Genomic DNA, 25,220 nt, shown 5'->3' with positions numbered 1-25,220 from the left:
ATCTGATAGAATTTTCCTTTCCAATACACTTCTTCCCTTGCAACAGGTACCGTTTTGCAGAGATCCGTTACCATCGCCCCGAGGAGCACCACAAGGGGCGAACGGTTCCAGCCCATGTGGAGGCCGTGGTTATATTTCTTCCGGATGTTTGGCATTGCCTTCCCACCCGCTCAGAGTGGGAAGCTCTCTCCCGTGGATACAAGCAGCAGCTGGCTGAGAAGCTCCAGGCTGAACACAAGGAGGCTGATGGAGAACAGGCACTGAACGCTAATCCTCTTCCATTTCCGCTTCTCACAGGCACAGGGACACAACCACAAAAACAAAAAAACAAGCGCAGCGCGCACACACACACGCGCACACACGCACACACACACCAAGTAACCTGCTCTTGTTTACGAGCATTACACGCATTCAACATGACATAGGTGCAAAGCTACAGTGACTGGTCATACAGCTGCCAGCTCTTTAAGTCCTTTTTGCTCGGTCTTAAATACTCTCATCTCTCAATTAATCCAAAATAAAAGAGTAAGGAAGGTAGTACGATTGGAAAAACTGAATTTTCATTTTGCCGAATGGTAATTGCATATTAAAATTTGGTTACTTTGTACCCCAAAAGAGAGAAAAACGAATGCTGGCAGCTTATCGCCAGTTGCTGAGTTGGGCTAGTTGATTACGGACATTTTTCTACCACTTTTCCAAATTTTTCCGTATCCCCTTTCTCCTTTCTTTTTTAACTCTTAGTGCGTTAACGCTTGCCTACACAATCATTGGGTGCACACAAACCCTCTCAGGAGCATTTGATTTGCAGGTCAGTTGGTTGAGCCACAGTTCCGTGCAGTGGGGTGTGTGGAGCAGACACTTGGCTAGTTTGGGGGGGCTTGGAACCTATTCCGAGGGGATGGGAAGCACCCACTGCGTTGGCCGCCACGGGTCAGCAGTGTCTGTGAAACCCCCCACCCCCCCTCCCCCTCCCGAGTCCTTTCGTTTGATGTCATTGATCACTCTTTTGTGTTCCACAGATCTGGCTTAGATTGGCTGATGAGTGGCATGTGATCAGTTAAAGTGTGTGTGTGTGTATGTCTTTCATGTAGCAGTGAACTGTTTTATTTAAGTAACATTAAGGAGGAGTTCATTCTGAGGGGCGGTTGTGACCTTTGCTACTTGCACGGAACGGCAACTCTTGTTTCAAAAAAAAAAAAAAAAAAATGAGTAAGTACGCTCGCCAGAATCAGAAAGACTTTGCTGATTATTCCTGTTAACTTGTTTAATTGAACAGGAGGAGGAAGAGAAGGATGATGGAGAGAGTAAAGAAATCTCTACTCCCACACACTGGTCAAAACTTGACCCAAAGTCAATGAAGGTAATTTATTTGCTCGAATCTCTTAAAATTGGCTAAATATCGCTGTTTCATGTGCATTAGTTCCATGAGCAGAATTAAGGCCATTCGGCCCATTAAGTCTACACCGTCATTAAATGATGGCTGATCTATCCCTCTCAACCCCATTCTCCTGCCTTCTCCCCATAACACCTGACACTCGTATGAATCAAGAATCTGTCAATCTTCATCTTAAAAATACGCATTGACTTGGCCTCCACCACCGTCTGTGGCAATGAATTCCACAGATTCACCACCCTCTGACTAAAGAAATTCCTCCCTCTCCTTTCTAAAGGTACGTCCTTTTAATGAGGCCTAGACTATCCCACTGGCGGAAATGACCTTTCCACATTCAATCTATCCAGGCAGTGAGCTAGATGCATGAGAATTGCACCAGCTACAATCCAGAGCCAGAGGTACATTTGAACTTGGTCGAAATCTACTCAGTAACTATCAATGAACTAGTATAAAATGGCTCCTAGGTTTATAATTGAGTCATACAGCATGGAAACATGCCCTTCAGCCCAACTTGCCCACAACGACCAACATGTCCAATTTAGACTAGTCCCACCTGGCCGGCATTTGGCCCGTATCCCTTTAACCGTGTCCACGTACCTATCTAAATGTTTCTTAAACGTTGCTGTTTAAACTTAACCCTGGTAGTGTTACGGGTGGAGTGACCAGATTTGCATCCAGCCTGAAAGTCAAAGACAATGGTCTCAAATTGAAGTCAACTTACTTTTTCTTTTCATTTAATCAGGTTAATGACCTGCGAAAAGAATTGGAAAGTAGGAATCAAAGCTCCAAGGGGTTGAAATCCCAGCTCATAGCTCGGCTAACGAAACAGCTCAAAACCGAGGCCGAGAGAGAAGAGCAGAAGGAGTCGGAGAAATCGGAAAGGGAGGATGAGGAGGAGGAAGAAAAAAGATCTGAGGATGATAAAGAGGTGGTACGGTCTGCTCATTCTGCATTTAGTTTTGTGCTGAGAATGGGGTCATTGGTGTATATTGCAACGTGCGTGCAGATTGAAGCTGGTGCTCCAGATGCTGTCTAATACATCTGGATGCACCTGGTCCGTCCAGCAGTGAGATTTTGGTTGTGGTAAGTGACACCACTTACAAAGGGGCAGCATGATGGCGCAGTGGCGAAGTTGTTGCCCCACAGCCCCAGAGACCCGGGTTTGATCCTGATACAGGTGCTGTATGTACGGACTTTGCGTGACCTTGTGGGTTTTTGTCCGGGTGCTCCGGTTTCCTGCAACACTCCAACGACTTGCAGGTTTGTAGGTTAAATGGCTTTGGTAAAAATTGTAAATTGTCCTTACTGTGCAGGATAGTGCGAGTGCACGGGAGTCTCTGGTCGGGGTGGACCCGGGAGACCAGAAGGGCCTTTTTCCGCGATCTATCTCTAGACTAAACTCAATTCCGTGTTTACAAAGCTGTAGGCTTAGGCTTGCTTTTCGCTTTCAGGAGGACGAGAAGAAACGGCAAGATGAAGCCGAGCGTCAGCGGCGGGAGAGACACTACGTACTCCCGGATGAGTCTTCCATTATCGTTCATCCCAACTGGACTGCCAAAGGCGGCAAGTTTGACTGCAGTGTCATGTCTCTCAGTGTGCTTCTGGATTATCGACTGGAAGATAACAAAGAACATTCTTTTGAAGTGAGTGCCTGCTCATGCACGGAGTAGATGCACTGTGTCTCTTTGGCCAGAGTAGGTGAATCAAGGACTAGAGGACGTAGGTTTAAGGTGAAGGGGGAAAGATTTAATAAGAATCCGAGGGGTCACTTTTTCACACAATGGGTGGCGGGCGTGTGGGACAGCTGCCAGAGGATGTAGTTAAGGCTGGGACAATCCCAACATTTAAGAAACAGTTAGGTAGGTGGATAGTGTTTAAGAAGGAACTGCAGATGCTGGAAAATCGAAGGTACACAAAAATGCTGGAGAAACTCAGCGGGTGAGGCAGCATCTATGGAGATGGGCAACGTTTCGGGCCAAAACCCTTTAGCAGTCTGAAGAAGGGTTTTGCTCCATAGATGCTGCTGCACCCGCTGAGTTTCTCCAGCAGGTACATGGATAGGACAGGTTTGGAGGGATAGGCACCAAACGTCGGCAGGTGGGACTAGTGTAGCTGGGACATGTTGGCCGGTGTGGGCAAGTTGGGCCCAAGGGCCTGTTTCCGTGCTGCATCACTCTATGACTCGTGTCTTCCTGGTTATTCACCCTCTCTCTCGTACTTTGATTCGTAAGTTATAGGAGCAGAATTAAGCCATTTGGCCCTTCAATACTATTCCTCCATTCATTCATCGTGGATCTATCTTTCTCTCTCAACCCCACTCTCCTGACTTTCCCCCATAATCCCTGACACCTTTTCTAAGCAAGAATCTTTCAATCTGTGCCTTAAAAATACCCAAAGACTTGGCCTTCACAGACGTTTGTGGCAATGAATTTCACAACTCTGGCAAAATAAATTCCACCACCTCTCCTTTTTAAAGGTACGTCCTTTTATTTTGAGACAATGGCCTCTGGTCCTTGACTCTCCCACTAGTGGAAATATCCTCTCCACCTCCACTCTGGGTCATTCACTATTCGATCCTCTTCGTTAAAGCTCTTCCCCAGGATATTTTGCGGCATTTTGTCCTAACCTGAAACTGCTTAATGTCAGCCAGTGGATAACCCAATTATATAAGAATTTCATGAGACATGGGAGCAGAATTAGGCCATTTGGCCCATCGTGTTTCCGATGCCACCCGATCATGGCTGATCGTTTCTGCTCTGCCATTCAAGTGGGAGAGTCTATGACCTAGGTCATAGCCTCAGCATTAAAGGACGTTCTTTTAGGACGGAGATGAGGAGACATTTCTTTAGTCAGAGGGTGGTGAATCTGTGGAATTCTTTGCCACAGAAGGCTGCGGAAGCCAAGTCAGTGGATATTTTTAAGGCAGAGATAGATAGATTTTTGATTAATACGGGTGTCAGATGTTATGGGGAGAAGGCAGGAGAATGGGGTTAGGAGGGAGAGATAGATCAGCCATGATTGAATGGCGGAGTAGAGTAATTAGGCTGAATGACCTAATTCTATTCCTATCACTTATGACCTTATGATTCAATCATGGCTGATCTATTTTTTTTGCCCCTCAACCCCACTCTCCTGCCTTTTCTCCATAACCTTTGACGCCCTTACCAATCAAGAACCCATCAATCTCTGCTTTAAAAATACCCTATGGCCTCCACAGCCATCTGTGCCAAGGAATTCCACAGATTCACCACCCTTTGACTAAATAAATGCCTCCTCATCTCCGTTCAAAACAGAACCCACATATAAGAGTGTGTAACAAAGAACTGCAGATGTGGTTTACACCAAAGATAGACACAAAATGCTGGAGTAACTCAGCTGGTCAGGCAACATCTTTTGAGAAAAGGAATAGGTGACATTTCAGGTCGAGACCCTTTGTCAGACATCAATAGATCTGATGAAGGGTCTTGACCCGAAACGTCACATGTTCCTGTTCTCCACCGATGCTGCCTGGCGTGCTGAGTTACTCCAGCATTTTGTGCCTCTCTCCACTTATATGAGAGTTCATAGGACACGGGAGTAGAATAGGCCATTCAATAGACAATAGGTGCAGGAGTAGGCCATTCGGCCCTTCGATCCAGCACCGCCATTCAATGTGATCTCGGCTGATCATCCCCAATCAGTACCCCGTTCCTGCCTTTTCCCCATATCCCCTGACTCCGCTATTTTTAAGAGCCCTATCTATCTCTCTCTTGAAAGCATCCAGAGAACCTGCCTCCACTGAGGCAGAGAATTCCACAGTCTCACCGCTCTCTGTGAGAAAAAGTGTTTCCTCGTCTCTGTTCTAAATGGCTTACTCCTTATTCTCAAACTGTGGCCCCTGGTTCTGGACGCCCCCCAACATTGGGAACGTGTTTCCTGCCTCTAGTGTGTCCGAGTCCTTAACAATCTTACATGTTTCAATGAGATCCACAACATTCGGCCCAATGAGTTTCCTCGGCCATTCGATCGTAACTGATGGAGTCTGCTTCCCTCACCATAATGAATTTTCACCCACATTTTCCCTTGCAGGTCTCTCTGTTTGCTGAACTCTTCAATGAAATGCTGCAGAGAGACTTTGGGTATCGCATATACAAGGCGCTCGTCGCTCTCCCGGCTGTGGACGACAAGAAGGAAAAAGAGAAGAAAGAGCGGAAGGATGATAAAAAAGACGGTGAGAAAAAAGAGAAAAAGGAAGAGAAGGAGGAGGAGAACAATGAGCCAAAAAACAAAAGACGAAAATCCGGAGATGAGAAGGATAAGAAGGAAGAAAAAGATGGAAATAAGGTTTGGAATATATTTGGAATTTTGGAGTCTTGCGTGCGTTTGGAGTATTATGTGCAGTTCTAGTCGCCCCATCACAGGAAAGATGTGGCGGCTTTGGAGGGGGTGCAGAGGAGATTTACCTGAATGGTGGCTGGCTTTGAGGGTTTCAGTTACAGGGAAAGGTTAGATATCTAAGCCTTGGAATCTTTTCTCCAGAGTGTCGGAGGCTGAGGAGAGACTTGATAGAAGTCTATCAAATTAAGAGAGGCATAGATAGGCGAGGCAGTCGGAATGTTTTACCCAACACTAGAGGGCATAGTTATGAGGTAAGAAGAAGAAAGCTGAATGAAGATGTATGGAGCAAATTTTTTACGCAATGAAGTGGGAAACGCATTGCCTGGGGTGGTGGTGGAGACAGATATGATGGTGGCGTTTAAGAGGCTTTTGGATAGGCACATGGGAGTGTAGGGAGTAGAGGGATATGGATCATGTGCACGCAGATGTGTTGGAAGACCCTCAGACTATCTTTGATCAGACTTTACTGGACTTTGACTATACGCTATTCACGCTATTCCCCTTATCATATAGAAACATAGAAAATAGGTGCAGGAGTAGGCCATTCGGCCCTTCGAGCCTGCACCGCCATTCAATATGATCATGGCTGATCATCCAACTCAGTATCCTGTTCCTGCCTTCTCTCCATACCCCCTGATCCCTTTAGCCACAAGGGCCAAATCTAACTCACTCTTAAATATAGCCGATGAACTGGCCTCAACCACCTTCTGCGGCAGAGAATTCCAGAGATTCACCACTCCCTGTGTGAAAAAGGTTTTTCTCATCTCGGTCCTAAAAGATTTCCCCCTTATCCTTAAACTATGACCCCTTGTTCTGGACTTCCCCAACATCGGGAAAAATCTTCCTGCATCTAGCCTGTCCAACCCCTTAAGAATTTTGTAAGTTTCTATAAGATCCCCCCTCAATCTTCTAAATTCTAGCGAGTACAAGCCGAGTCTATCCAGTCTTTCTTCATATGAAAGTCTGGACATCCCAGGAATCAGTCTGGTGAACCTTCTCTGTACTCCCTCTATGGCAAGAATGTCTTTCCTCGGATTAGGAGACCAAAACTGTACGCAATACTCCAGGTGTGGTCTCACCAAGACCCTGTACAACTGCAGTAGAACCTCCCTGCTCGTATACTCAAATCCTTTTGCTATCTCTGTACACTGTGGACGACTCGATTGTAATCATGTATTGTCTTTCCGCTGACTGGGTAACACGCAACAAAAGCTTTTCACTGTACCTCGATGCGGGTGTCAATAAACTAAACTCAAACTCATTTTATAACGTCATGAACTTAGAAAATAAATAATATGTTTTGGTAACCTTGCAGAAAGAAGAGAAGGGCCGAGAGGAGAAAGATTTCAGGAAGAGGAATGATTCGAAGGAGGATGAAGAAATGGAAGAGGATGCCAATATGGACGACTATGATCCTCTATATGCAGAAGACGCTGAGGATTACGATGAAGATGGTAACGTTTTGACTAAGTTACTTATCCGTCCTGCTGGAGAACGTTTATATAGAAACAAAGAACTGCAGATGGTACAAACACAAAATGCTGGAGTAACTCAGTGGGTCAGGCACCATCTCTGGGGGACATGGATACGTTTGGGGTCAGGACCTATCCTTGGACGTCCAGTTTTAAGAATAGTCCTGACCACAGATGCCGCCTGACCTGCTGAGTAACTCCAACATTTTTTTCTGGAAAAGGTTTGTTTTAGTTTTTCTAGCTTGTGAAGTGATACAGCATGGAAACAGGTCCTGAAGCCCACCGAGTCCATACCAACCATTGATCACCCAAATTCCCTGTTAACATTGTAAATTGTCCCTGGTGTGTAGGATCGTGCCAGTGTACATAAATGCATAGAAAATAGGTGCAGGAGTAGGCAATTCAGCCCTTCAAGCCAGCACCGCCATTCAATGCGATCATGGCTGATCATCCACAATCAGTACTCCATTCCTGCCTTCTCCCCGTATCCCTTGATTCCACTAGTGCTAAGAGCTCTATCTAACTCTCTTTTGAATGCATCCAGTGAATCGGTCTCCACTACCTTCTGTGGCAGAGAATTCCACAAAATTTACAACTCTCTGGGTGAAAAAGTTTTTCCTCATCTCAGTCCTAAATGGCCTACCTCTTATTCTTAAACTGTGGCCCCTGGTTCTGGATTCCCCCAACATCGGGAACATGTTTCCTGCATCCAGTAATAATTTTATATGTTTCTATACGAACCCCTCTCATCCTAAATTCCAGTGCATACTAGCCCAGTCATTCCATCCTTTCATCGTATGACAGTCCCGCTATCCTGAGAATTAATCTTGTGAACCTACGCTGCACTCCCTCAATAGCAAGAATGTCCTTCCTCAAATTAGGAGACCAAAACTGCACACAATAATCCAGGTGTGGTTTCACCAGGGCCCTGTACAACTGCAGAAGGACCTCTTTGCTCCTAAACTCAAACCCTCTCGTTATGAAGGCCAACATGCCATTAGCTTTCATCACTGCCTGCTGTACCTGCATGCTTACATTCAGTGACTGATGTACATGGACACCCAGGTGTCATTGCACTTCTCCTTTTCCTAATCTGACAACATTTAGATAATAATTTGCCTTCATGTTCTTGCCACCAAAGTGGATAACCTTACATTTATCCACATTATACTGCATGCATTACGGGGTGATCTCTGGACGATGCGGACTCAGTGGTCTGAAGGGCCTGTATCCATGCTGTATCTTTAAAACAATCAATCCATCCTTTAAGCTATCTGACTAAGGAAATATAACTTCTATAGCAAAATGGTAGCAAAATAATATATTGTACATAAAATAGTACTGCATAGTACTTCACATTAAACATTGTATTTAAAAACGTTGCTCTCAACAGATAGGGATGATGAAGACCGAGATCTAAAGGATGACCGGCGAGAAGGATCGCAGAGATCCAGAGATACCACTTCCAAAGACAAGGTATGATGTCAGTTTTAATGATACTCTATTGTCCCATGTAGCTAGATACAGTGAAATTATTTCGTTTTACATACAATGCAAATTATATGCAAATAGTCGGCACATATCTTGTGTGAACAAAGTTACAAAAGTAATAATTAGAGTCGCAATGGTCCCTCGTTGTTCTCCGGAGGGGGGTGGGGGGGTCCCTTTTCTTCTCTTGGTGGCCCTCCCGCGCCGGGCCCCTCTTTGTTCTCAGCAGCCCATCCCACCGGGTCCCTCCTTGTTTCCTGCCAGTCTCTTCGCAGCTCTTCCTTGGCCTTCCCTCCTCTCCCCCTCTTGCGGTTCACCAGCGAAACCTCCCTCAGCCGAGAGCAAAGAGGCACCATTGGGGACTATAGTGAATACTTGAACACTTTGTAATTTAGTCACCGCCCTGTACGTGGCGACTCTTTGCATACCTTGTGTCTGGTACGCAAAACAAAGAATTTCATGCTGAAATGTTGCATGTGATAATAAAGCATCAATCCATGTTTAGTTTGCGTGTTTTTACTTTATTTACTGCTATTCGACTCCCCCCAGGTAACCCCTGCATTTAACATGAGGTGCCTGAAAAGCAAATAATTCCAGGACAGTCAAGATCAAGTTAAGCAAATTACTCGTTTTGTAAAATGTAACCATTTTGTCCCTTTAAGGAAAAGAAGCAGCTGTTCACGTTCAACAAGGACCTTCTTCTCGCCTTTGTTTACTTTGATCAAAGTTACTGCGGTTACCTGCTGGAGAAGGATCTGGAGGAAATCATCTATACCCTTGGACTTCACCTTTCACGTGCGCAGGTACAGTTCTTTGTTAGAAATGGGTTGAATTTATGCCAAACAGGAAGCTGGTGCACTTCATGTCACTAATGACGCCACAAAAACAAGAATGTCGGCCAAGTTAGCAAATGCACTCCAGGTAGAGCCTCTCGGGCAGAGACGCAACAAAGATCCTCGACCGTTGTGCAGGTGAAACCATGCTGTAGTCTCAGCTTTGTAGCAGGGACGGCACAGTGGCGCAGCAGCCTTGTAGGGGCGGCATAGTGGAACTATGGTAGAGTCGGTATCTTACAGCAACAGAGACCCAGATTCAATCCTGACTATGGGTGCTGTCTGTACGGAGTTTATACGTTCTCCATGTGACCGCGTGGGTTTCATCCCACATTCCAAAGAGGTGCAGGTTTGTTGGTTAAGTAAAAATTATCCCGAGTGTGTGTAGGATAGTGTATGTGGGTGATCGCTGATCGGCGCAGACTTGGTGGGCCAAAGTGCCTTTTTCCGCGCTGTATTTCAAGTCTGAAGTCTGGTGATTACACATCCTTGGATCAGGAGGGAAGAAAATTAGGATTTCCCAATTCCCTGCTTAAAAGATCAGTAGATTCCCACCATCTTTACATTCTGTACTGTAAGCTGATCACAGCTGGGGCTACCTTTGAACTCTGCCTTTGGACAAGAGAGAAAATATTCAGATAAAAGGATAAAGGAGGTGGGTGGTTCTTGTTGAAACCTTTCCGAATAATGAAAGGCCTTGATAGAGTGACTGTGGCAAGGTTGTTCCCAATAGTGGGAGTGTCTAGGACTAGAGCGGCACAGTGGCGCCGTGGTAGAGTTGCGGCCTTGCAGCGCCGGAGACCCGGGTTCGATCCTGACTACGGGTGCTGTCTGTACGGAGTTTGTACGTTCTCCCCGTGACCTGCCTGCGTTTTCTCTGAGATCTTCGGTTTCCTCCCACACTCCAAAGACGTATAGGTTTGAAGGTTGATTGGCTTGGTGTATGTGTAAGATTGTCCCTAGTGCGTGTAGGACAGTGTTAGTGTGCGGGGATCGCTGGTCGGCGCGGCTGTAACTCCAAACTCCAAACTAAACTAAACTAGAGGACTCGGCCTCAGAATGAAAGGACGTACCTTTAGAATGGAGATGAGGAGGAATTCCTTTGACCAGAAGGAAAGATTAGCTGAAAAAAGAACAATATTAGTATCCTAATCAAAAGTGTTTTAATTTTTGTTCCCAGGTTAAGAAGTTGATCAATAAAGTGATTCTACGGGAGACTTGCTCCTACAGGAAGCTAACAGACGGCTCAAATGATGAAGTAAAGCCGCCAGTAACAGAGAACGAGGTGGAATTGGATAATCTGCTGGGTACTGTACCACATTTATTGAATGCCCCTCACAATGATCAAAGTGGTCTCCTTATTTTTCCTGCTTGAATTCACTGCCGCGTGTAATAGAATTAATTTGTCGACTATACAGCCATCCTTGGTGGTAAAATAACTTTTGTTGAATAGAAACATTGAAAATAGTTGCAGGAGTAGGCCATTCATGCCAGCACCGCCATTCAATACGATCATGGCTGATCATCCAAAATCAGTACCCCATTCTCGCTTTCTCCCCATATCCCTTGATTCCGATAGCCCAAAGGGCTATATCTACATCCAGTGAATTGGACTCCGCTGCCTTCTGTAGCAGAGAATTCCATAGATTCACAACTCTCTGGGTGAAAAAGTTTTTCCTCATCTCAGTCCTAAATGGCTTACCCCTTATTCTTAAACTGTGACACCTGCACTCCCCCAACATCGGGAACATTTTTCTGGCCTGTCCTATCCCGTAAGAATGTTATATGTTTCTATAAGATTCCCTCTCCTTCTAGATTCCAGTGAATATAAGCCTAGTCGATCCATTCTTTCCTCATATATGTCAGTCCCGCAATCCCAGGAATGAACCTGGTGAACCTACGCTGCTCTTCCACAGGATGAAGTAAGTGGGACACTTGGATAGTTGAGTCAAAATGGGGTGGCCGTTCAAAAGATTTGTTGAGTAAAAATCCTAAAAGAAGGTTAGTGAGCCTGGTAAAAATTAGACTGTTCACTTCCAAAGGATGGGAAAGTCATGATAAACTTGCATCGAGAGTCAAGCGTTTTCTTGTCATATGTCCCAGATAGAACAATGAAACTCTTGCAGCAGCACAACAGAATATTTAAACATAGTACACTGTAAGCAATATAATTAAAGGGGGAAAGAGCCTTATTGTGCAAAGTACAGTTTTAAATATTGTATAGCACAGGCCCTTCGGAACACAGTATCTGTGCCAAACATGATGCCAAGTTAAACTTATCCCCTCTGACTATACAAGATCTATAGGTGAGTCTGAAGAAGGGTCTCGACACGAAAAGCACCTATTCCTTCGCTCCGTAGAAGCTGCCTCATCCACTGAGTTTTTGCAGCATTTTTGTCTACCTTTGATTTTCCCACCATCTGCAGTTCTTTCTTAAACACAAGATCTATACCTCTCTATTTCCTGCTTTTCCGTGTACCCACCTAAAAGCCTCTTTAAAGCCACTATCCTATTCTATCTGCCTCCACCATCGCCCCTGGCAGTGCGTTCCTGGCACCTACTACCCTCTGTTTAACAAACACTTGCCCCGCGCATCTCCATTGAACTTCGCTCCCCTCCCTTTAAATCTGTGCCCTCTGGTCTTTGAGATTCATAGTTTTCCCACACTGTAATGAAAACCCACAACCAGAAGGGCCCGTTTCCACGCTGTACATCGTGCCCTGATCATGAAATTCTGAATCCCGACTCTGGAGAATGACGTCTCTTTTGTCTTCATTTCAGGAAACAAACTGTTGTTGCCTCATTCAATAGTGAAGGCGGAAGCCAACATGAAGTCTGAGGACAACAATCTGATCGTGTATAATGGAACTATGGTGGATGTGGGTAACTTGCTGCAAAAATTACAAAAAAGTGAAAAGGCTCGGGCGGAAATGGAGCTGAAGGCGCAGACTCTGGAGATCAAGATTGGTAAGAAAGTGGTTGCTAACCATTTTAACTCCCACCTTCCATTGGCAGAGTGAGGCCACACCCAAATTGGAGGAACAGCACCTCGTGTTTCTCTCGGGTAGCTTCCAACCCAGTGGTCTGAACTTTGCAATAAAAAGGGACTGCAGATGCTGGTTTATACCAAAGATAGAGACAGAATGCTATAATCTTTGCTTCTCGTGTTCTCCATGGAAATTGTGTTACAACTACTTCGGCCTGTGTAATTCCAAGTAGTGTTCCCCCAATTCATCAGTCGCATTGTATCCAAGTAGCATCATGTTAATGCGCATTGTAACTACTTACAAAACAGAAAATGTCATGCAGCATCTGTGGAGTGCAGTGTTGGTGTTTGGATGAATATCTTTTAATCTGACCCAAAATGCTAACGTGCCGGTTCTTGGTCCACTATCTTTTAGGTTATGCCTGTTCAACGATTCATGTGGGTGCTTTGTAGATAGAATATAGAATAGTACATCACAAGAACAGGCCTTTTGGCCCACAATGTCTATGCTGAACATGATACCAAGGCCAACTCTTGACTGCCTGCTATTAATTCATATCCTCCATTCCCTGCATATCAATTTGCCCATCCAACAGGCACTATCATAACGTTGCCTATTTCCTTTGCACCATAGATGCTGCCTCACCCGCTGAGTTTCTCCAGCATTTTTGTCTACTACCATACCCAATTTCACTATCACGTCTGAAGAAAGGGGCTCGACCCGAAACGTCACCCACTCCATCTCTCCAGAGATGCTGCTTACCTCGCTGAGTTACTCCAGCTTTTTGTGTCTATCTCCAATTTACTATCATATCTGCCTCAACCCAGCAGCACGTTCCAGGCGCTCGCCACTCACTGTTTATATATTTTTTAATTTGCTGTGCACACATCTCCTTTAAACTTTGCCCCTCTCACCTTAAAGCTAAGCCCTCGAGTATTTGATTTGATTTTTCCATCCTGGGGAAAGGTTGCTGACTGTCTACCCCATCTATGCCCCTGAACATTTTATATACTTCTGTTAGTTCTCCCCACAACTTCCAGCGTTCCAGAGAAAAAAATCCAAGTCTGTCCCGCCTCTCCCTGCAGCTAATGCTCTGTAATCCTGGCATGATTCTGGTAAATCTCCTCTACCAGCTGCACCACTGTGTAGCCCTTTAAAATAAAATGCTGTTCGATTCACAGTGTTTCTCTATTACTTGCCATACTCTGTCCTGCTCCACCTCTATTTGTACCTTCCTCCCCTTCACTACAATCAGTTACACAGTCAAACGGAATAGGAGTAGAATTAGACCATTCGGCCCATCAAGTCTACTCCGCCATTCAATCATGGCTAATCTATCTCTCCCTAACCTCATTCTCCTGCCTTCTCTCTGAAGAAGCATCACCTCCCTCGCTCCAAAGAAAACAATCCACATTTGTCTAACTACTCTTTCTAGCTAATAGTGTCCAACCCAGACATAATTGTGATTTAAAAAAATGATTTTATTAAATGATACGATAATTTCAATCTTACTTTGTACAGACGAAGGGAAAAAGCATATATCTACTATGGAAAATGCAACCAAAACCATGTCTACAGAATTGAAAGAGAACAAGAAATATCTCGCCAGAGCTGAGGAAAATATGAAAGTGTTTGAGGAAGCAAAGCTGCGTTTTGAACAACAGCTGATTAACACCAACAAGAAACTCACGTCAGTTATGGAGGAAATTCACAGTGCCCTTAAGAAGGTAAATATGGCGTTTTGCCCCCATGTTACTGTTAGACCTCAGAGCTACAGTGTGGGCATAGGCCCTTCGGCCTATCAATACTGCTCCGACCAGCGATCGTACATTGTACATTAGCTGTTCTACAGGGGTAATTTATGAGGCCAATCAACCTACAAATCTGTACGTCCTTGGAGTGTGGGAGGAAACTGAGTCTCTATACAGTGCTGGTTAGGCCGCATTTGGCGAACTGTGAGCAATTTTGGGCACCAAATCTGAGGAAGGATGTGCATGCTCTGAAGAGGGTCCAGAGGAGGTTTAGAAAAATGATCCCAGGAATGAATGGGTTAACCTATGATGATTGTTTGAAGGCACTGGGCCTGTATTCGCTGGTGTTTAGAGGGATTGGGGGGGGCGGCACCTCATTGAAATTTACCGAATAGTGAAAGGTTTGGATAGAGTGGATGTGGAAAGGATGTTTCCACTAGTGGGAGAGTCATAGCCTCAGTATTACAGGACGTTCCTTTAGAAAGGAGATGAGGATGAATTTCTTCAGTCAGAGGGTGGTGAATCAGCGGAATTCTTTGCCACAGATAGCTGTGGAGGCCGGTAACGTATATCTTTTAGGCAGAGGTAGATAGATTCTTGATTAATGTGAGTGTCGGGTTATGGGGGAAAAGGCAGGAGAATGGGGTTAGGAGGGAGAGATAGATCAGCCATGATTGAATGGAGGAATAGACTTGATGGGCCAAATTACCCAATTCTGCTCCTATTACTTCTGATCTATTAAGCCGAAGCGCCCTAAGAAAACCCAGGCGTTCACAGGGAGAATGTACAAACTCCGTACAGTGGGCAGTTTTGAACCTGAATCATGCGTGCTTAAATGTATACAGCAGCATCCTTTGCTTTAGGTGTCTCTGAATATCTGGTTCAATTGATTTCCTGTTCAATTGATTGTCTTCTCTTAACTTTGTTTCAAAACAGGGAGAAAATTCCGATGAAGACAAAAGTCAAAAGTCAAAAGAAAACGGAGCTCCTGCATGAAGTGGTGGTGTGGGTCCCTGGGTAGTCGAACATGTTGTTATAAAAATGATTTTATTAAGTTGCAGTTGGCTGAAGCGCTGCATGTGTAATGGATTTTTTGTAGTTTCAGGGTGTGTTTGTAGAAAAAAAAAAGATGTACAAAGTTCTGAATAACCGTGATCTATTAAAAACAAAACAATCTTTGCAAAAGGTGGCGTTCCTAACTGCTTCAGAGATTTGCTAGTTACTCAACTGAAGGTACCCTTGCATTGCTCAGTGTTTTTAGAAGAACATTAACTTTTTATGTTAATAAAGTACAAGAAACCAGACAATTTAGTCGGTCACATTGTGTTCCAAGCTGAATGGTGAGGGTTACTGGTCTGCATTGCTAAATACCTAATCATTTAAATGATTAAATGATTTAAAACAAATGATTTTAGAGTCACAGAGAGAGAGAGTCATAGAGGGGTCTCCATACACTCGGCACTATTTGTGTGAAAAAGTTACCCCCTCAATAGATGAAATAGCGGCACATTTGTATATCAGTAACAGGATCGTCCTTGTCAGCATGGATTTACGAAGGGGAAATCATGTTTAACTAATCTTCTGGAATTCTTTTGAGGATGTAACTAGGAAAATGGACAAGGGCGAGCCAGTGGATGTAGTGTACCTGGACTTTCAGACAGCATTTGATAAGGTCCCACATAGAAGATTAGAGGGCAAAATTAGGGCATATGGTATTGGGGGTAGAGTGCTGACATGGACAGAAAATTGGTTGGCAGACAGGAAACGAGGAATAGGAATTAACGGGTCACTTGTAGAAATGCAGGCAGTGATGAATGGGGTACCGCAAGGCTCGGTGCTGGGACCGCAGCTATTTACAGTGGTTTAGATGAAGGGATTCAAAGTAACATTAGCAAATTTGCAGATGACACAAAGCTGGGTGGCAGTGTGAACTGTGAGGAGGATGCTATGGGAATGCAGGGTGACTTGGACAGGTTGGGTGAGTGAACAGATGCAGTGTAATGTGGATAAATGTGAGGTTATCCACTTTGGTAGCAAAAACAGGAAGGCAGATTATTATCTAAATGGTGTCAAGTTGGGAAAAGGGGAAGTACAACAGGATCTGGGGGATCCTTGTTCATCAGTCAATGAAAGTAAGCATGCAGGTCCAGGAGGCAGTGAAGAAAGCAAATGGCTTTCGAAAGCAAATGAGATCCGTTCTCATGGCTGATTTCTGAGGCCGACTTTGCAGCCTGGTATCTTGTTCCGAGGCAGACCAGTCTGGTACCTTTGGACTCCTCTCGGAGGCCATGACCTCTGTTGGTCCGGCAAAGCCATATAATCCAGAAAGGCTGTGGAACCAAGGCTGCCGGATCATCGGTGCTGGACCTGTATCACTATGGATGGTTTTGAAGGTAAATAACACTGAAAGTATTGGTTGGAAATAACTGCGTTGGTTGGTCGCTGTGGACATGGGCGGTGGGGGGTCTCTTCCTGTAACAAAACACTTGTACATATTAAAACATGACATTTGCTTATCACAACAACCCAATTAGGCAGATTGGAGATGCATTATTGATGTCGACAGCCATGCTGCTGAGTGAGGTCTTGTGTTATTCGATATATGAGCAACAATGGATAGCTCTATCTGACACTCTTGAAAACATCCATAGAATAGCAAGAATGTCCTTCCTCAAATTAGGGGACCAAAACTGCACACAATACTGTCTGATCAACCTGAAGATCCCGACCCCAAATGTCTGTCCATTTCCTCCACCAATGCTGCCTGGCCCGCTGAGTTCCTCCAGCACTTTGCCTTTTGCTCAGGTTCCCAACACCAACAGTTCCTTGTGTTTTTTGATATCACGGCGGCGCAGCAGTAGAGTTGCTGCCTTACAGAGCCTGAGACCCGGGTTTGATCCCGACTACGGGTGCTCTATGGAGTCTACGTTCTCCCCGTTCACACCTGTGTGGGTTTTCTCCGGGATCTTCGATTTCCTCCCACACTCCAAAACAAACAGGTTTGTAGGTTATTTAGCTTGGTATAATTGTATGTAGAAAGTAAGCATGCAGGTACAGCAGGCAGTGAAAAAACCTATTGGCATGTTGACCTTCATAACGAGAGGATTTGAGTGTTGGAGTAAAGAGGCCCTTCTGCAGTTGTACAGGGCCCTGGCGAGACCACACCTGGAGTATTGTGTACAGTTTTGGTCTCCTAATTGAGGAAGGACATCCTTGCTATTGAGTTAGTGCAGTGTAGGTTCACGTTAATCCCCGGGATGGCAGGACAGTCCTACGAGGAAAGATTGGAAAGACGGCTTGTATTGGAATTTAGAAGGATGAGAGGATATCTTGTAGAAACGTATAAAATTATAAAAGGACTGGACATGCTAGTGCAGGAAAAAAAATGCCAACGTTAGGGGAGTCCAGAACCAGGGGCTACAGTCTAAGAATAATGGGGAGGCCATTTAAAACAGATTAGAAAAACTTTTTCACCCAGAGAGTTCAATCAATCAACCTTTATTGTCATCTTTCAAAGCAACAGTACAGTGCAAAATGAGAAGACGTTTCCCAGGGAATACCGGAGCATCGCACTTAAAAGTTGTGAATTTGTGGAATTTTCTGCCAGTGGAGGCCAATTCTCTGGATGAATTTAAAAGAGCGTTAGGTAGATAGAGCTCTAGGGTCTAGCGGAATCAAGGGATTTGGGGAGAAGGCAGGCACGGGTTACTGAATGTGGTTGATCAGCCATGATCACAGTGAATGGCGGTGCAGGCTCGAAGGGCCAAATGGCCTCCTCCTGCACCTATGTTCTATGTTTCAATGAGACGCGGATCAGGAAAAGGAGTGATCTTGCACAGGTCGGTGCAGTGGATGGACGGCGGCCTTCCCGCCCAGTGGCTGTGTGAGTGACGGGGCCCCGGGACTGGTTGCCTGGCAGCAGCGTCGGCGGGCTGCATGCAGAGAGGGCGAGGGAGGCGACTGGGCGAGCACCATGTTGGTGGAGCTGAGCCGCTGCTCGCTGGCGCTGGTGCTGGGCGCCGGGGCCTCGGAGACGGTGCCAGACCCACACCCACATCCAGACCCGAAGCCGGAGCCGGAGAGGTCCCGGGACGGGCGGCAGCTTCTGGCCGAGCTGAAGGCGGAGAACGGGCGCAGCGTGTGGAACGGGCGCCTGGTGCAAGCCGTGTCGCAGCTCCGGCTACTCGGCTGCCTGGGCGGTGGAGGAGGCGGCGGCGGCGGCGGCGGCGGCGAGGTGCTGCTGCTGGGCGGCCGAGCCTCGCACCTGGAGGTGCTGAGGGAAGCCTGGATCCGGAGAGCGCTCAGACCTCCACCCGGACTCCGCATCAGAGCAGTAGGTGGGTGTCGGGGGGGGGGGCGAGATAGAGGGTAATGGTGCGGTTTGGAGAAGAGTGGGGAGAGTGGTGGAGCGTAAATGGGGCTGGGGGGAGGCTGAAAGATGATAGTAGGCATGGGAGAGGGGGCCGTGGTGGTGTGAGAAAGGGGAGGAGAAGAGATAGGGAATAGTTGGGGGTGGGAACAGGGGGATGAGAGGAGATAGTTGGCTGGGAGAATGGGAGATGAGATCAGGGGTAGCTGGGGGATAGTTGGAAGCGGAGAAGGGAGAGGGGAGGGGACAGTGAGGGTGGGTGAAGGGGGAGAGGGGATTGGGGGTGGGAGAAGGGGGTGGTTGGAGGAGCATAGGGATTAGGGGGTCGTTGGGGGAAGCAGAGGATAGTCGGAGAAGGAGAGTAGAGGGGTAGTTGAGATGGTAGAAGGGGTGAGGGTGGGTTGAGATGGCAGAAGGGAGAGGAGAGGGACTAGGGGACGGTGAAGGTGGGAGGAGGTGAGATGGGATAGAGGGTAGAAGGGGAGAGGGGGTAGTTTAGGTAAGGATAGTTGTGGAAGGGGGAGGATAATGTACAGGGGGTAGTTTATTAGAATGTATATTATAATTAAAACCACAGGAGAAATTGGTTGTAGAAATTGTGTCTGTGCAGAATCACCAGTGAGGTATCTTCAGAGGATGTTTCTGACAGGAGAGGTGGGTGCAAATGTGGATACATTGAGCGCATCACTCTGCACGTAATTACTAAGTTGCAGAGTAAACGTGACTGGGGCTTCCAAGCCGTGAGGGTGTTTGCAATGAATGTAGAAACAAGGAACTGCAAATCCTGGTCAATACACAAAAAGAGTGCTGGAGTCACTCAGCGGGTCGGTCGAGAACACGGATTGGTGGCGTTTTGGATTGAGACCCTCATAGTGACAGTTTAGACGACATAGATACAGCGCGGAAACAGGCCCTTCGGCCCGCCGAGTCTGCGCCGACCAGCCCACTAGCTCTATCCTACTGACAGGGGAAATTTACAATTTTACCGAAGCCAATTAACCTACAACCTGCAACACCTTTGGAGTGTGGACGGAAACAGGAGCACCCGGAGAAAACCCACCGGGGTCACAGGAGGAACGTACAAACGGCGCACAGAGACAGCACCCGTGGTCAGGATCGAACTCGCGTCTCTGGCGCTGTGAGGCAGCAACTCTACCGCTGCGCCCCTTTTTTATTAGTTCGCTGCATATTATTTTGATGCTGGAATCTTGGGCAAAGCACAAAGTGCTGGCGCAACTCAGCAGGTCAGGCAGCATCTGTGGAGGACATGGACAGGCGACCTTCCGGGTCGGAACCGTGACCGTTTAGTGCAAACGGGGAATAACGTGAATAATGTTTAGTGCAAGGAAGGGGGATTAACACGAATAACGTTCTCAGTGATTAGCATTTAGTACTGGTTTCACTTTGATTGCAATCAGTAACTAAGCCTCCTGAATTAGAACACAAAGTGCTGGAGTAAACTCAGCCAGTCCTCCGGAGATGCCGCCTGACCAAACGAGTTACTCCAGCACGTTGTGCTTTGCCCAAGATTCCAGCATCAAAATAACATGCAGCGAACTAATGTTATATGTTAATATATCAGCATATATATATACACCCAATATATCAGCATCTGCAATTCCTTGTGCCTCCATTTTCCCGAAGCCCCCTTAATTCTTGATCTGGCCGAGCTGCTGGTTTTCACCCGGAGAGTTGTGCATCTGTGGAATTCTCTGCCACAGAAGGCAGTGGAGGCCAATCCACTGGATGTTTTTAAGGCAGAGATAGGGAAGTTCTTGCTTAGATCGGGTGTTGAGGGGAGAAGACAGGCCAATGGGAGTAGGTGGCAGAGATCAGCCATGATTGAATGTCGGGGTCGACTCGATGGGCCGAATGGCCTAGTTCTACTCCGATAACTTGTGAACTTGTGAAATCAGGAATAATAGGGTTAGATTTAGCGCTTGGGGCTAACGGATTCAAGGGATATGGGGGGAAAAGCAGGAATGGGGTACTGATTTTTTTGATCAGCTATGATCATATTGAATGGTGGTGCTGCCTCGAAGGGCCGAATGGCCTACTCCTGCACCTATTGTCTATAGTTCTATGTTTCTTCTGTGAACGGTCAGGCTCGTGATATTTCCAGGCAGACTGTGATTCTGAACCTTGCGATGCACAATAGGGCTCAGTATTCTTTGAAACTTCATCGAATCGTGGCGGAATAATGGTGCCTCTAATGATAATAACCCATCAGACACGATGTAAAATGACACCAGGTTAGAAACAGAACAAATAGCTCTCTCTCTCTCTCAGTTGTCCCATTCCAACTCTACTCCAGCGCACAGGTTATGGGTTGGTCACTCTCAACTTCGTCAACCTCAGGGCTGGTCAGAGAGAAAACGAGTTGAGTCCTTGGGCTATTTATCATGTGAAAGCAACTTCTGTGTGTGATTTCAGTGTGTGCCGCAGTTCTTGTAGAACATTGCCTCCGTAGAAAGGGCGACACGGTGGCGCAGCGGTAGAGCTGCTGCATTACAGCATCAGAGGTCCGGGTTCGATCCTGACAAATCCCCGGGTACGTCCATCCTGTGACCCCGTGGGTTTTCTCCGGGTGCTCCTGTTTCCGCCCACGCTCCAAAGACGTTGCAGGTTAATGAGCTTCAGTAAAATTGTAAATGGCCCCTGGCACTGGGATAGAGCTAGTGGGCGGGGTGATCGCTGGTCAGAATAAAGTAATAGGAGCAGAAATTAGGCCATTCGGCCCATCAGGTCTACTCTGTCAGAAGATTGAGGGGGGATCTTATAGAAACTTACAAAATTCTTAAGGGGTTGGACAGGCTAGATGCAGGAAGATTGTTCCCGATATTGGGGAAGTCCAGAAGAAAGGGTCACAGTTTAAGGATAAAAGGGAAATCTTTTAGGTCCGAGATGAGGAAAACATTTTTCACACAGAGATTGGTGAATCTCTGGAATTCTCTGCCACAGAAGGTAGTCGAGGCCAGTTCATTGGCTATATTTAAGAGGGAGTTAGATGTGGCCCTTGTGGCTAAAGGGATCAGGGGGTATGGAGAGAAGGCAGGTTCAGGATACTGAGTTGGATGATCAGCCATGATCATATTGAATGGTGGTGCAGGCTCGAAGGGCCGAATGACCTACTCCTGCACCTATTTTCTATGTTTCTATGTTTTAAATTATGGCTGATCTATCTCTCCCTCCTGACCCCATTCTCCTGCCTTCTCTGCATAACCCTGGCACCCGTACTAATCAAGAATCTATCTATCTCTGCCTTAAAAATATCCATCCAGCCTTCTGTGGCAATGAATTCCACAGATTCACCGCCCTGGCCGGTGCAGACTCGCTGGGCCGAGGGGCCTGTTTCTGCGTCGTTTGTCTGAAGTAAAGATGGCAGAATAATTTATAGCGCTTGCAATTTAGGAAGCACCAACTTGTGTACGTGATTTGGCGAATAGAGATATTGTGGGTAGGATCGGCTATTGTATCAACAAGCCTTGAATGCATTTCCTTGATATCAGTTACGAGTGACCCATTTTTGCCATGCTGATAGTGTGGCCAGTGTTCCACACAGTGGAGTATTGTAAAGACAGCTCAGCAATGTGACTTGTGAAAGGATTTCATCTGACTGTATTTGGCGTGGGATAGGAAACTAGGCAGATGAACTACTTGCCTCTTACCTCATTTGTTTTCGTGCTAGAGATACAGTATGGAAACAGGCCCTTTGGCCCACAGAGTCTGCGGCGAACAGCAATCTCCCGTACACTAGTTCTATCCCTACACACAAGGACAATTTATAGAGGCCAATTAACGTCCAAAACTAGACACAAAATGCTGGAGCAACTCAGCAGGTCAGGCAGCATCTCTGGAGAAAAAGGATGGGTGACGTTTTGGGTCGGGACCCTTCTTCCCTGATTGCTGGTCGGTCGGAGGGCCTGTTTCTACACTCCCTCCCCAAAAACTAAAACAAATGAAGTAAGTGGCAAGTAGTTTATCTGCCTAGTTTCCTATCCCACGGGACCCTTCTTCCCAACCCGAAACGTCGCCCATCTGTTCTCCCCAGAGATGCTGCCTGACCCGCTGAGTTACTCCAGCACTTTGCGTCCAACTTGGGTATAAGCAGCATCTGCAGTTCCTTTGTCTCTACTTACCTACGCATCTTTGGAATGTGGGAAGAGACCGGAGCACCCGGAGAAAACCCACGAGGGTTACAGGGAGAATGCGCAAGTTCGAGTACAGACAGCACCCGTAGTCTGGATTAAACCCGGGTCTCTGGCACTGTAAGGCAGCAAATCTTCCCGCTGCGCCACCGTAACACCCTTTTCATTTGTTTGCTGCATATTATTTTAATTACAGAACATTAAACTCCCTCCTTCATCCCCACCTGGACTGTCGATGCTGACTCAGCGGATACAGTTCCACTGCCACAAAATACTTGAGAACGGCTGGTGTCTGCATTGCTGTACGGTTTACTTAATATTTTAACAAGCAGGACTGGCAGGTTTTTGCAGAGAGTGAGGGAGCATGTAGCAGTAAAAGCATGAGGAGAGGGCTGGTATTGAGGTCCAGTGCACTCTTTAACAAAAGAGTCTAGAAAAAGGTAATTAAAATTTCTGTCCCAAATTAGCTATGGTTTCTGATTACTGGCAGGTGCATAATAAATCGTGCCTGCTGGATCTTTAAAAATAGTGTAATTGCTGGAACAAACCTTAAAGCAAAGAAAGATTGTTCAAAGAAAGGGAAACATGTGTTCCTTTATTAACTTGTATGTATGCTATTTATTTCCCCATGGCTAGGTTTCCACTCAAAAAAACACCTTTTGAAATTTGACCAGCTTGTTTTGAAATCATTTGGGAAAAACCTGACCCACTATTGCCTCTGGTCTGAGAAGTCAAGTTTACAGCTGCTATGAGAATGAAATGCACCAATATTTGGGGAGTTCAGATAATGATGCAATTGGTAGCTGTCTTCACAGATAGAAAAAATAGACACAAAAAGCTGTAGCAACTCACCGGGAATGGCTGACGTTTTGAGTCGAGACCCTTTTTCAGAGATGCTTCGGTTTAAACCAGCTTATAATCACTTATAAGGGGGGGGCGAAGGCAGGAGAATGGGGTTTAGTTTAGTTTTGAGATGCAGCGAGGAAACAGGCCCTTCGGCCCATCTGCAACAGACCAGCGATCACCCCGCTCATTAAAACTATCCTGCACACACTAGGGACAGTTTTACACATACAACAAGCCAATTAACCTACAAACCTGTTCGTCTTTGGCGTGTGGGGGGAAACTGAAGATCTCGGATAAGATGGGTCACGGGGAGAATGTACAAACTCCAAACAGACACCCGTAGTCGGGATCGAACCCGGGCCTCCGGCGCTGCAAGTGCTGTAAGACGGCAACTCTACCCCCGCGCCACCTTGACGCCCAACGCGGGAAAGATAGATCAACCACGATTGAATGGGCCGAATGGCCTAATTCTGCTCCTATCACTTATCAACTTATCTTTTTTTAAATCTCCAGCTCTGTGTCGGATTTTTTTTGTCTGCCACCTCCCTGGCTTGGCTTTGGGCTATTTCCCCCGTAAATGCATAAAATGTTGCTGTATCTTCTCCAAATTCCAAACCGACCACAGTAACAGCGACCGCATAAATATTCCCCAGAACCGTGACCAAAGTTTCCTGGATATGTACAGTTGTCGGCCACAATGGAGGTAGCCGCCTGCCAGATGTGTAAGTGAACAAAGAACCGATTGTGTGTGTGTGTGCGTGTGCGAGCGTGTGTGTAAAACCGTCCTGTTCCTCACACTCGTAGAGAATCTGCTAAAAGTTAAAATGTTTCTGCTGACTTAAGTTTTTTTCAAGAGACTGCCTGCAGTTAGATTTTAATCAGGCTGCTTGCAAATGGTTGAAGAAAAGCATCTTTCGGAGTACAGAGAAGGTTCACCAGACTGATTCCTGGGATGTCAGGACTTTCATATGAAGAAAGACTCGATAGACTCGGTTTGTACTCGCTAGAATTTAGAAGATGGAGGGGGGATCTTATAGAAACTTACAAAATTCTTAAGGGGTCGGACAGGCTAGATGCAGGAAGATTGTTCCCGATGTTGGGGAAGTCCAGAACAAGGGGTCACCGTTTAAGGATAAGGGGGAAATCTTTTAGGACCGAGATGAGAAAACCATTTTTCACACAGAGAGTGGTGAATCTGTGGAATTCTCTGCCACAGAAGGTAGTTGAGGCCAGTTCATTGGCTTCATTTAAGAGGGAGTCAGATGTGGCTAAAGGGATCAGGGGGTATGGAGAGAAGGCAGGTACAGGATACTGAGTTGGATGATCAGCCATGATCATATTGAAGGGCCGAATGGACTACTCTTGCACCTATTTTGTATGTTTCTATCTCGACCAAGCTGAACATTGGTCCAATCAACCTGCAAACTTGTACGTCTTTGGAGTGTGGGACGAAACCGGAGCTCCTGGAGAAAACCCACGCAGGTTACGGGGAGAACAATCAAACCTCACGCAGACAGCACCCATAGTCAGGATTGGATGCGGGTCTCTGGCGCGCT

General features: G+C 46.2%; 2 protein-coding genes across 9 annotated transcripts in view; both read left to right on the top strand.

Moving 5' to 3' along the window:
• Positions 1-15,608, top strand: part of ccar1 (cell division cycle and apoptosis regulator 1) — a 38,313-nt gene extending 22,705 nt beyond the window's left edge. For 6 of the 8 annotated variants that reach the window (XM_055647323.1, XM_055647321.1, XM_055647319.1 and 3 more), the window contains 12 exons: positions 47-257; positions 1,277-1,360; positions 2,136-2,324; positions 2,845-3,036; positions 5,462-5,716; positions 7,086-7,224; positions 8,636-8,718; positions 9,393-9,533; positions 10,744-10,870; positions 12,345-12,530; positions 14,072-14,277; positions 15,238-15,608. In XM_055647323.1, the coding sequence (XP_055503298.1) occupies positions 47-257; positions 1,277-1,360; positions 2,136-2,324; positions 2,845-3,036; positions 5,462-5,716; positions 7,086-7,224; positions 8,636-8,718; positions 9,393-9,533; positions 10,744-10,870; positions 12,345-12,530; positions 14,072-14,277; positions 15,238-15,297 (1,873 nt within the window). In that variant the 3' untranslated portion in view covers positions 15,298-15,608. The remainder of the gene's footprint in view (positions 1-46; positions 258-1,276; positions 1,361-2,135; positions 2,325-2,844; positions 3,037-5,461; positions 5,717-7,085; positions 7,225-8,635; positions 8,719-9,392; positions 9,534-10,743; positions 10,871-12,344; positions 12,531-14,071; positions 14,278-15,237) is intronic. The other 2 variants (XM_055647320.1, XM_055647318.1) reach the window with 1 other exon arrangement.
• A 1,986-nt stretch (positions 15,609-17,594) lies between these two features.
• Positions 17,595-25,220, top strand: part of stox1 (storkhead box 1) — a 36,027-nt gene continuing 28,401 nt past the window's right edge. The window contains exon 1 of the mRNA XM_055647324.1: positions 17,595-18,638. Coding sequence (XP_055503299.1) covers positions 18,275-18,638 — 364 coding nt within the window. The 5' untranslated portion in view covers positions 17,595-18,274. The remainder of the gene's footprint in view (positions 18,639-25,220) is intronic.

This window comes from Leucoraja erinacea, chromosome 15, assembly GCF_028641065.1.
Source record: "Leucoraja erinacea ecotype New England chromosome 15, Leri_hhj_1, whole genome shotgun sequence".
NCBI classification, from domain to species: domain Eukaryota; kingdom Metazoa; phylum Chordata; class Chondrichthyes; order Rajiformes; family Rajidae; genus Leucoraja; species Leucoraja erinaceus.
Note: the sequence above shows the minus strand (reverse complement) of the source record. Positions and strands in the feature narration are given on the sequence as shown.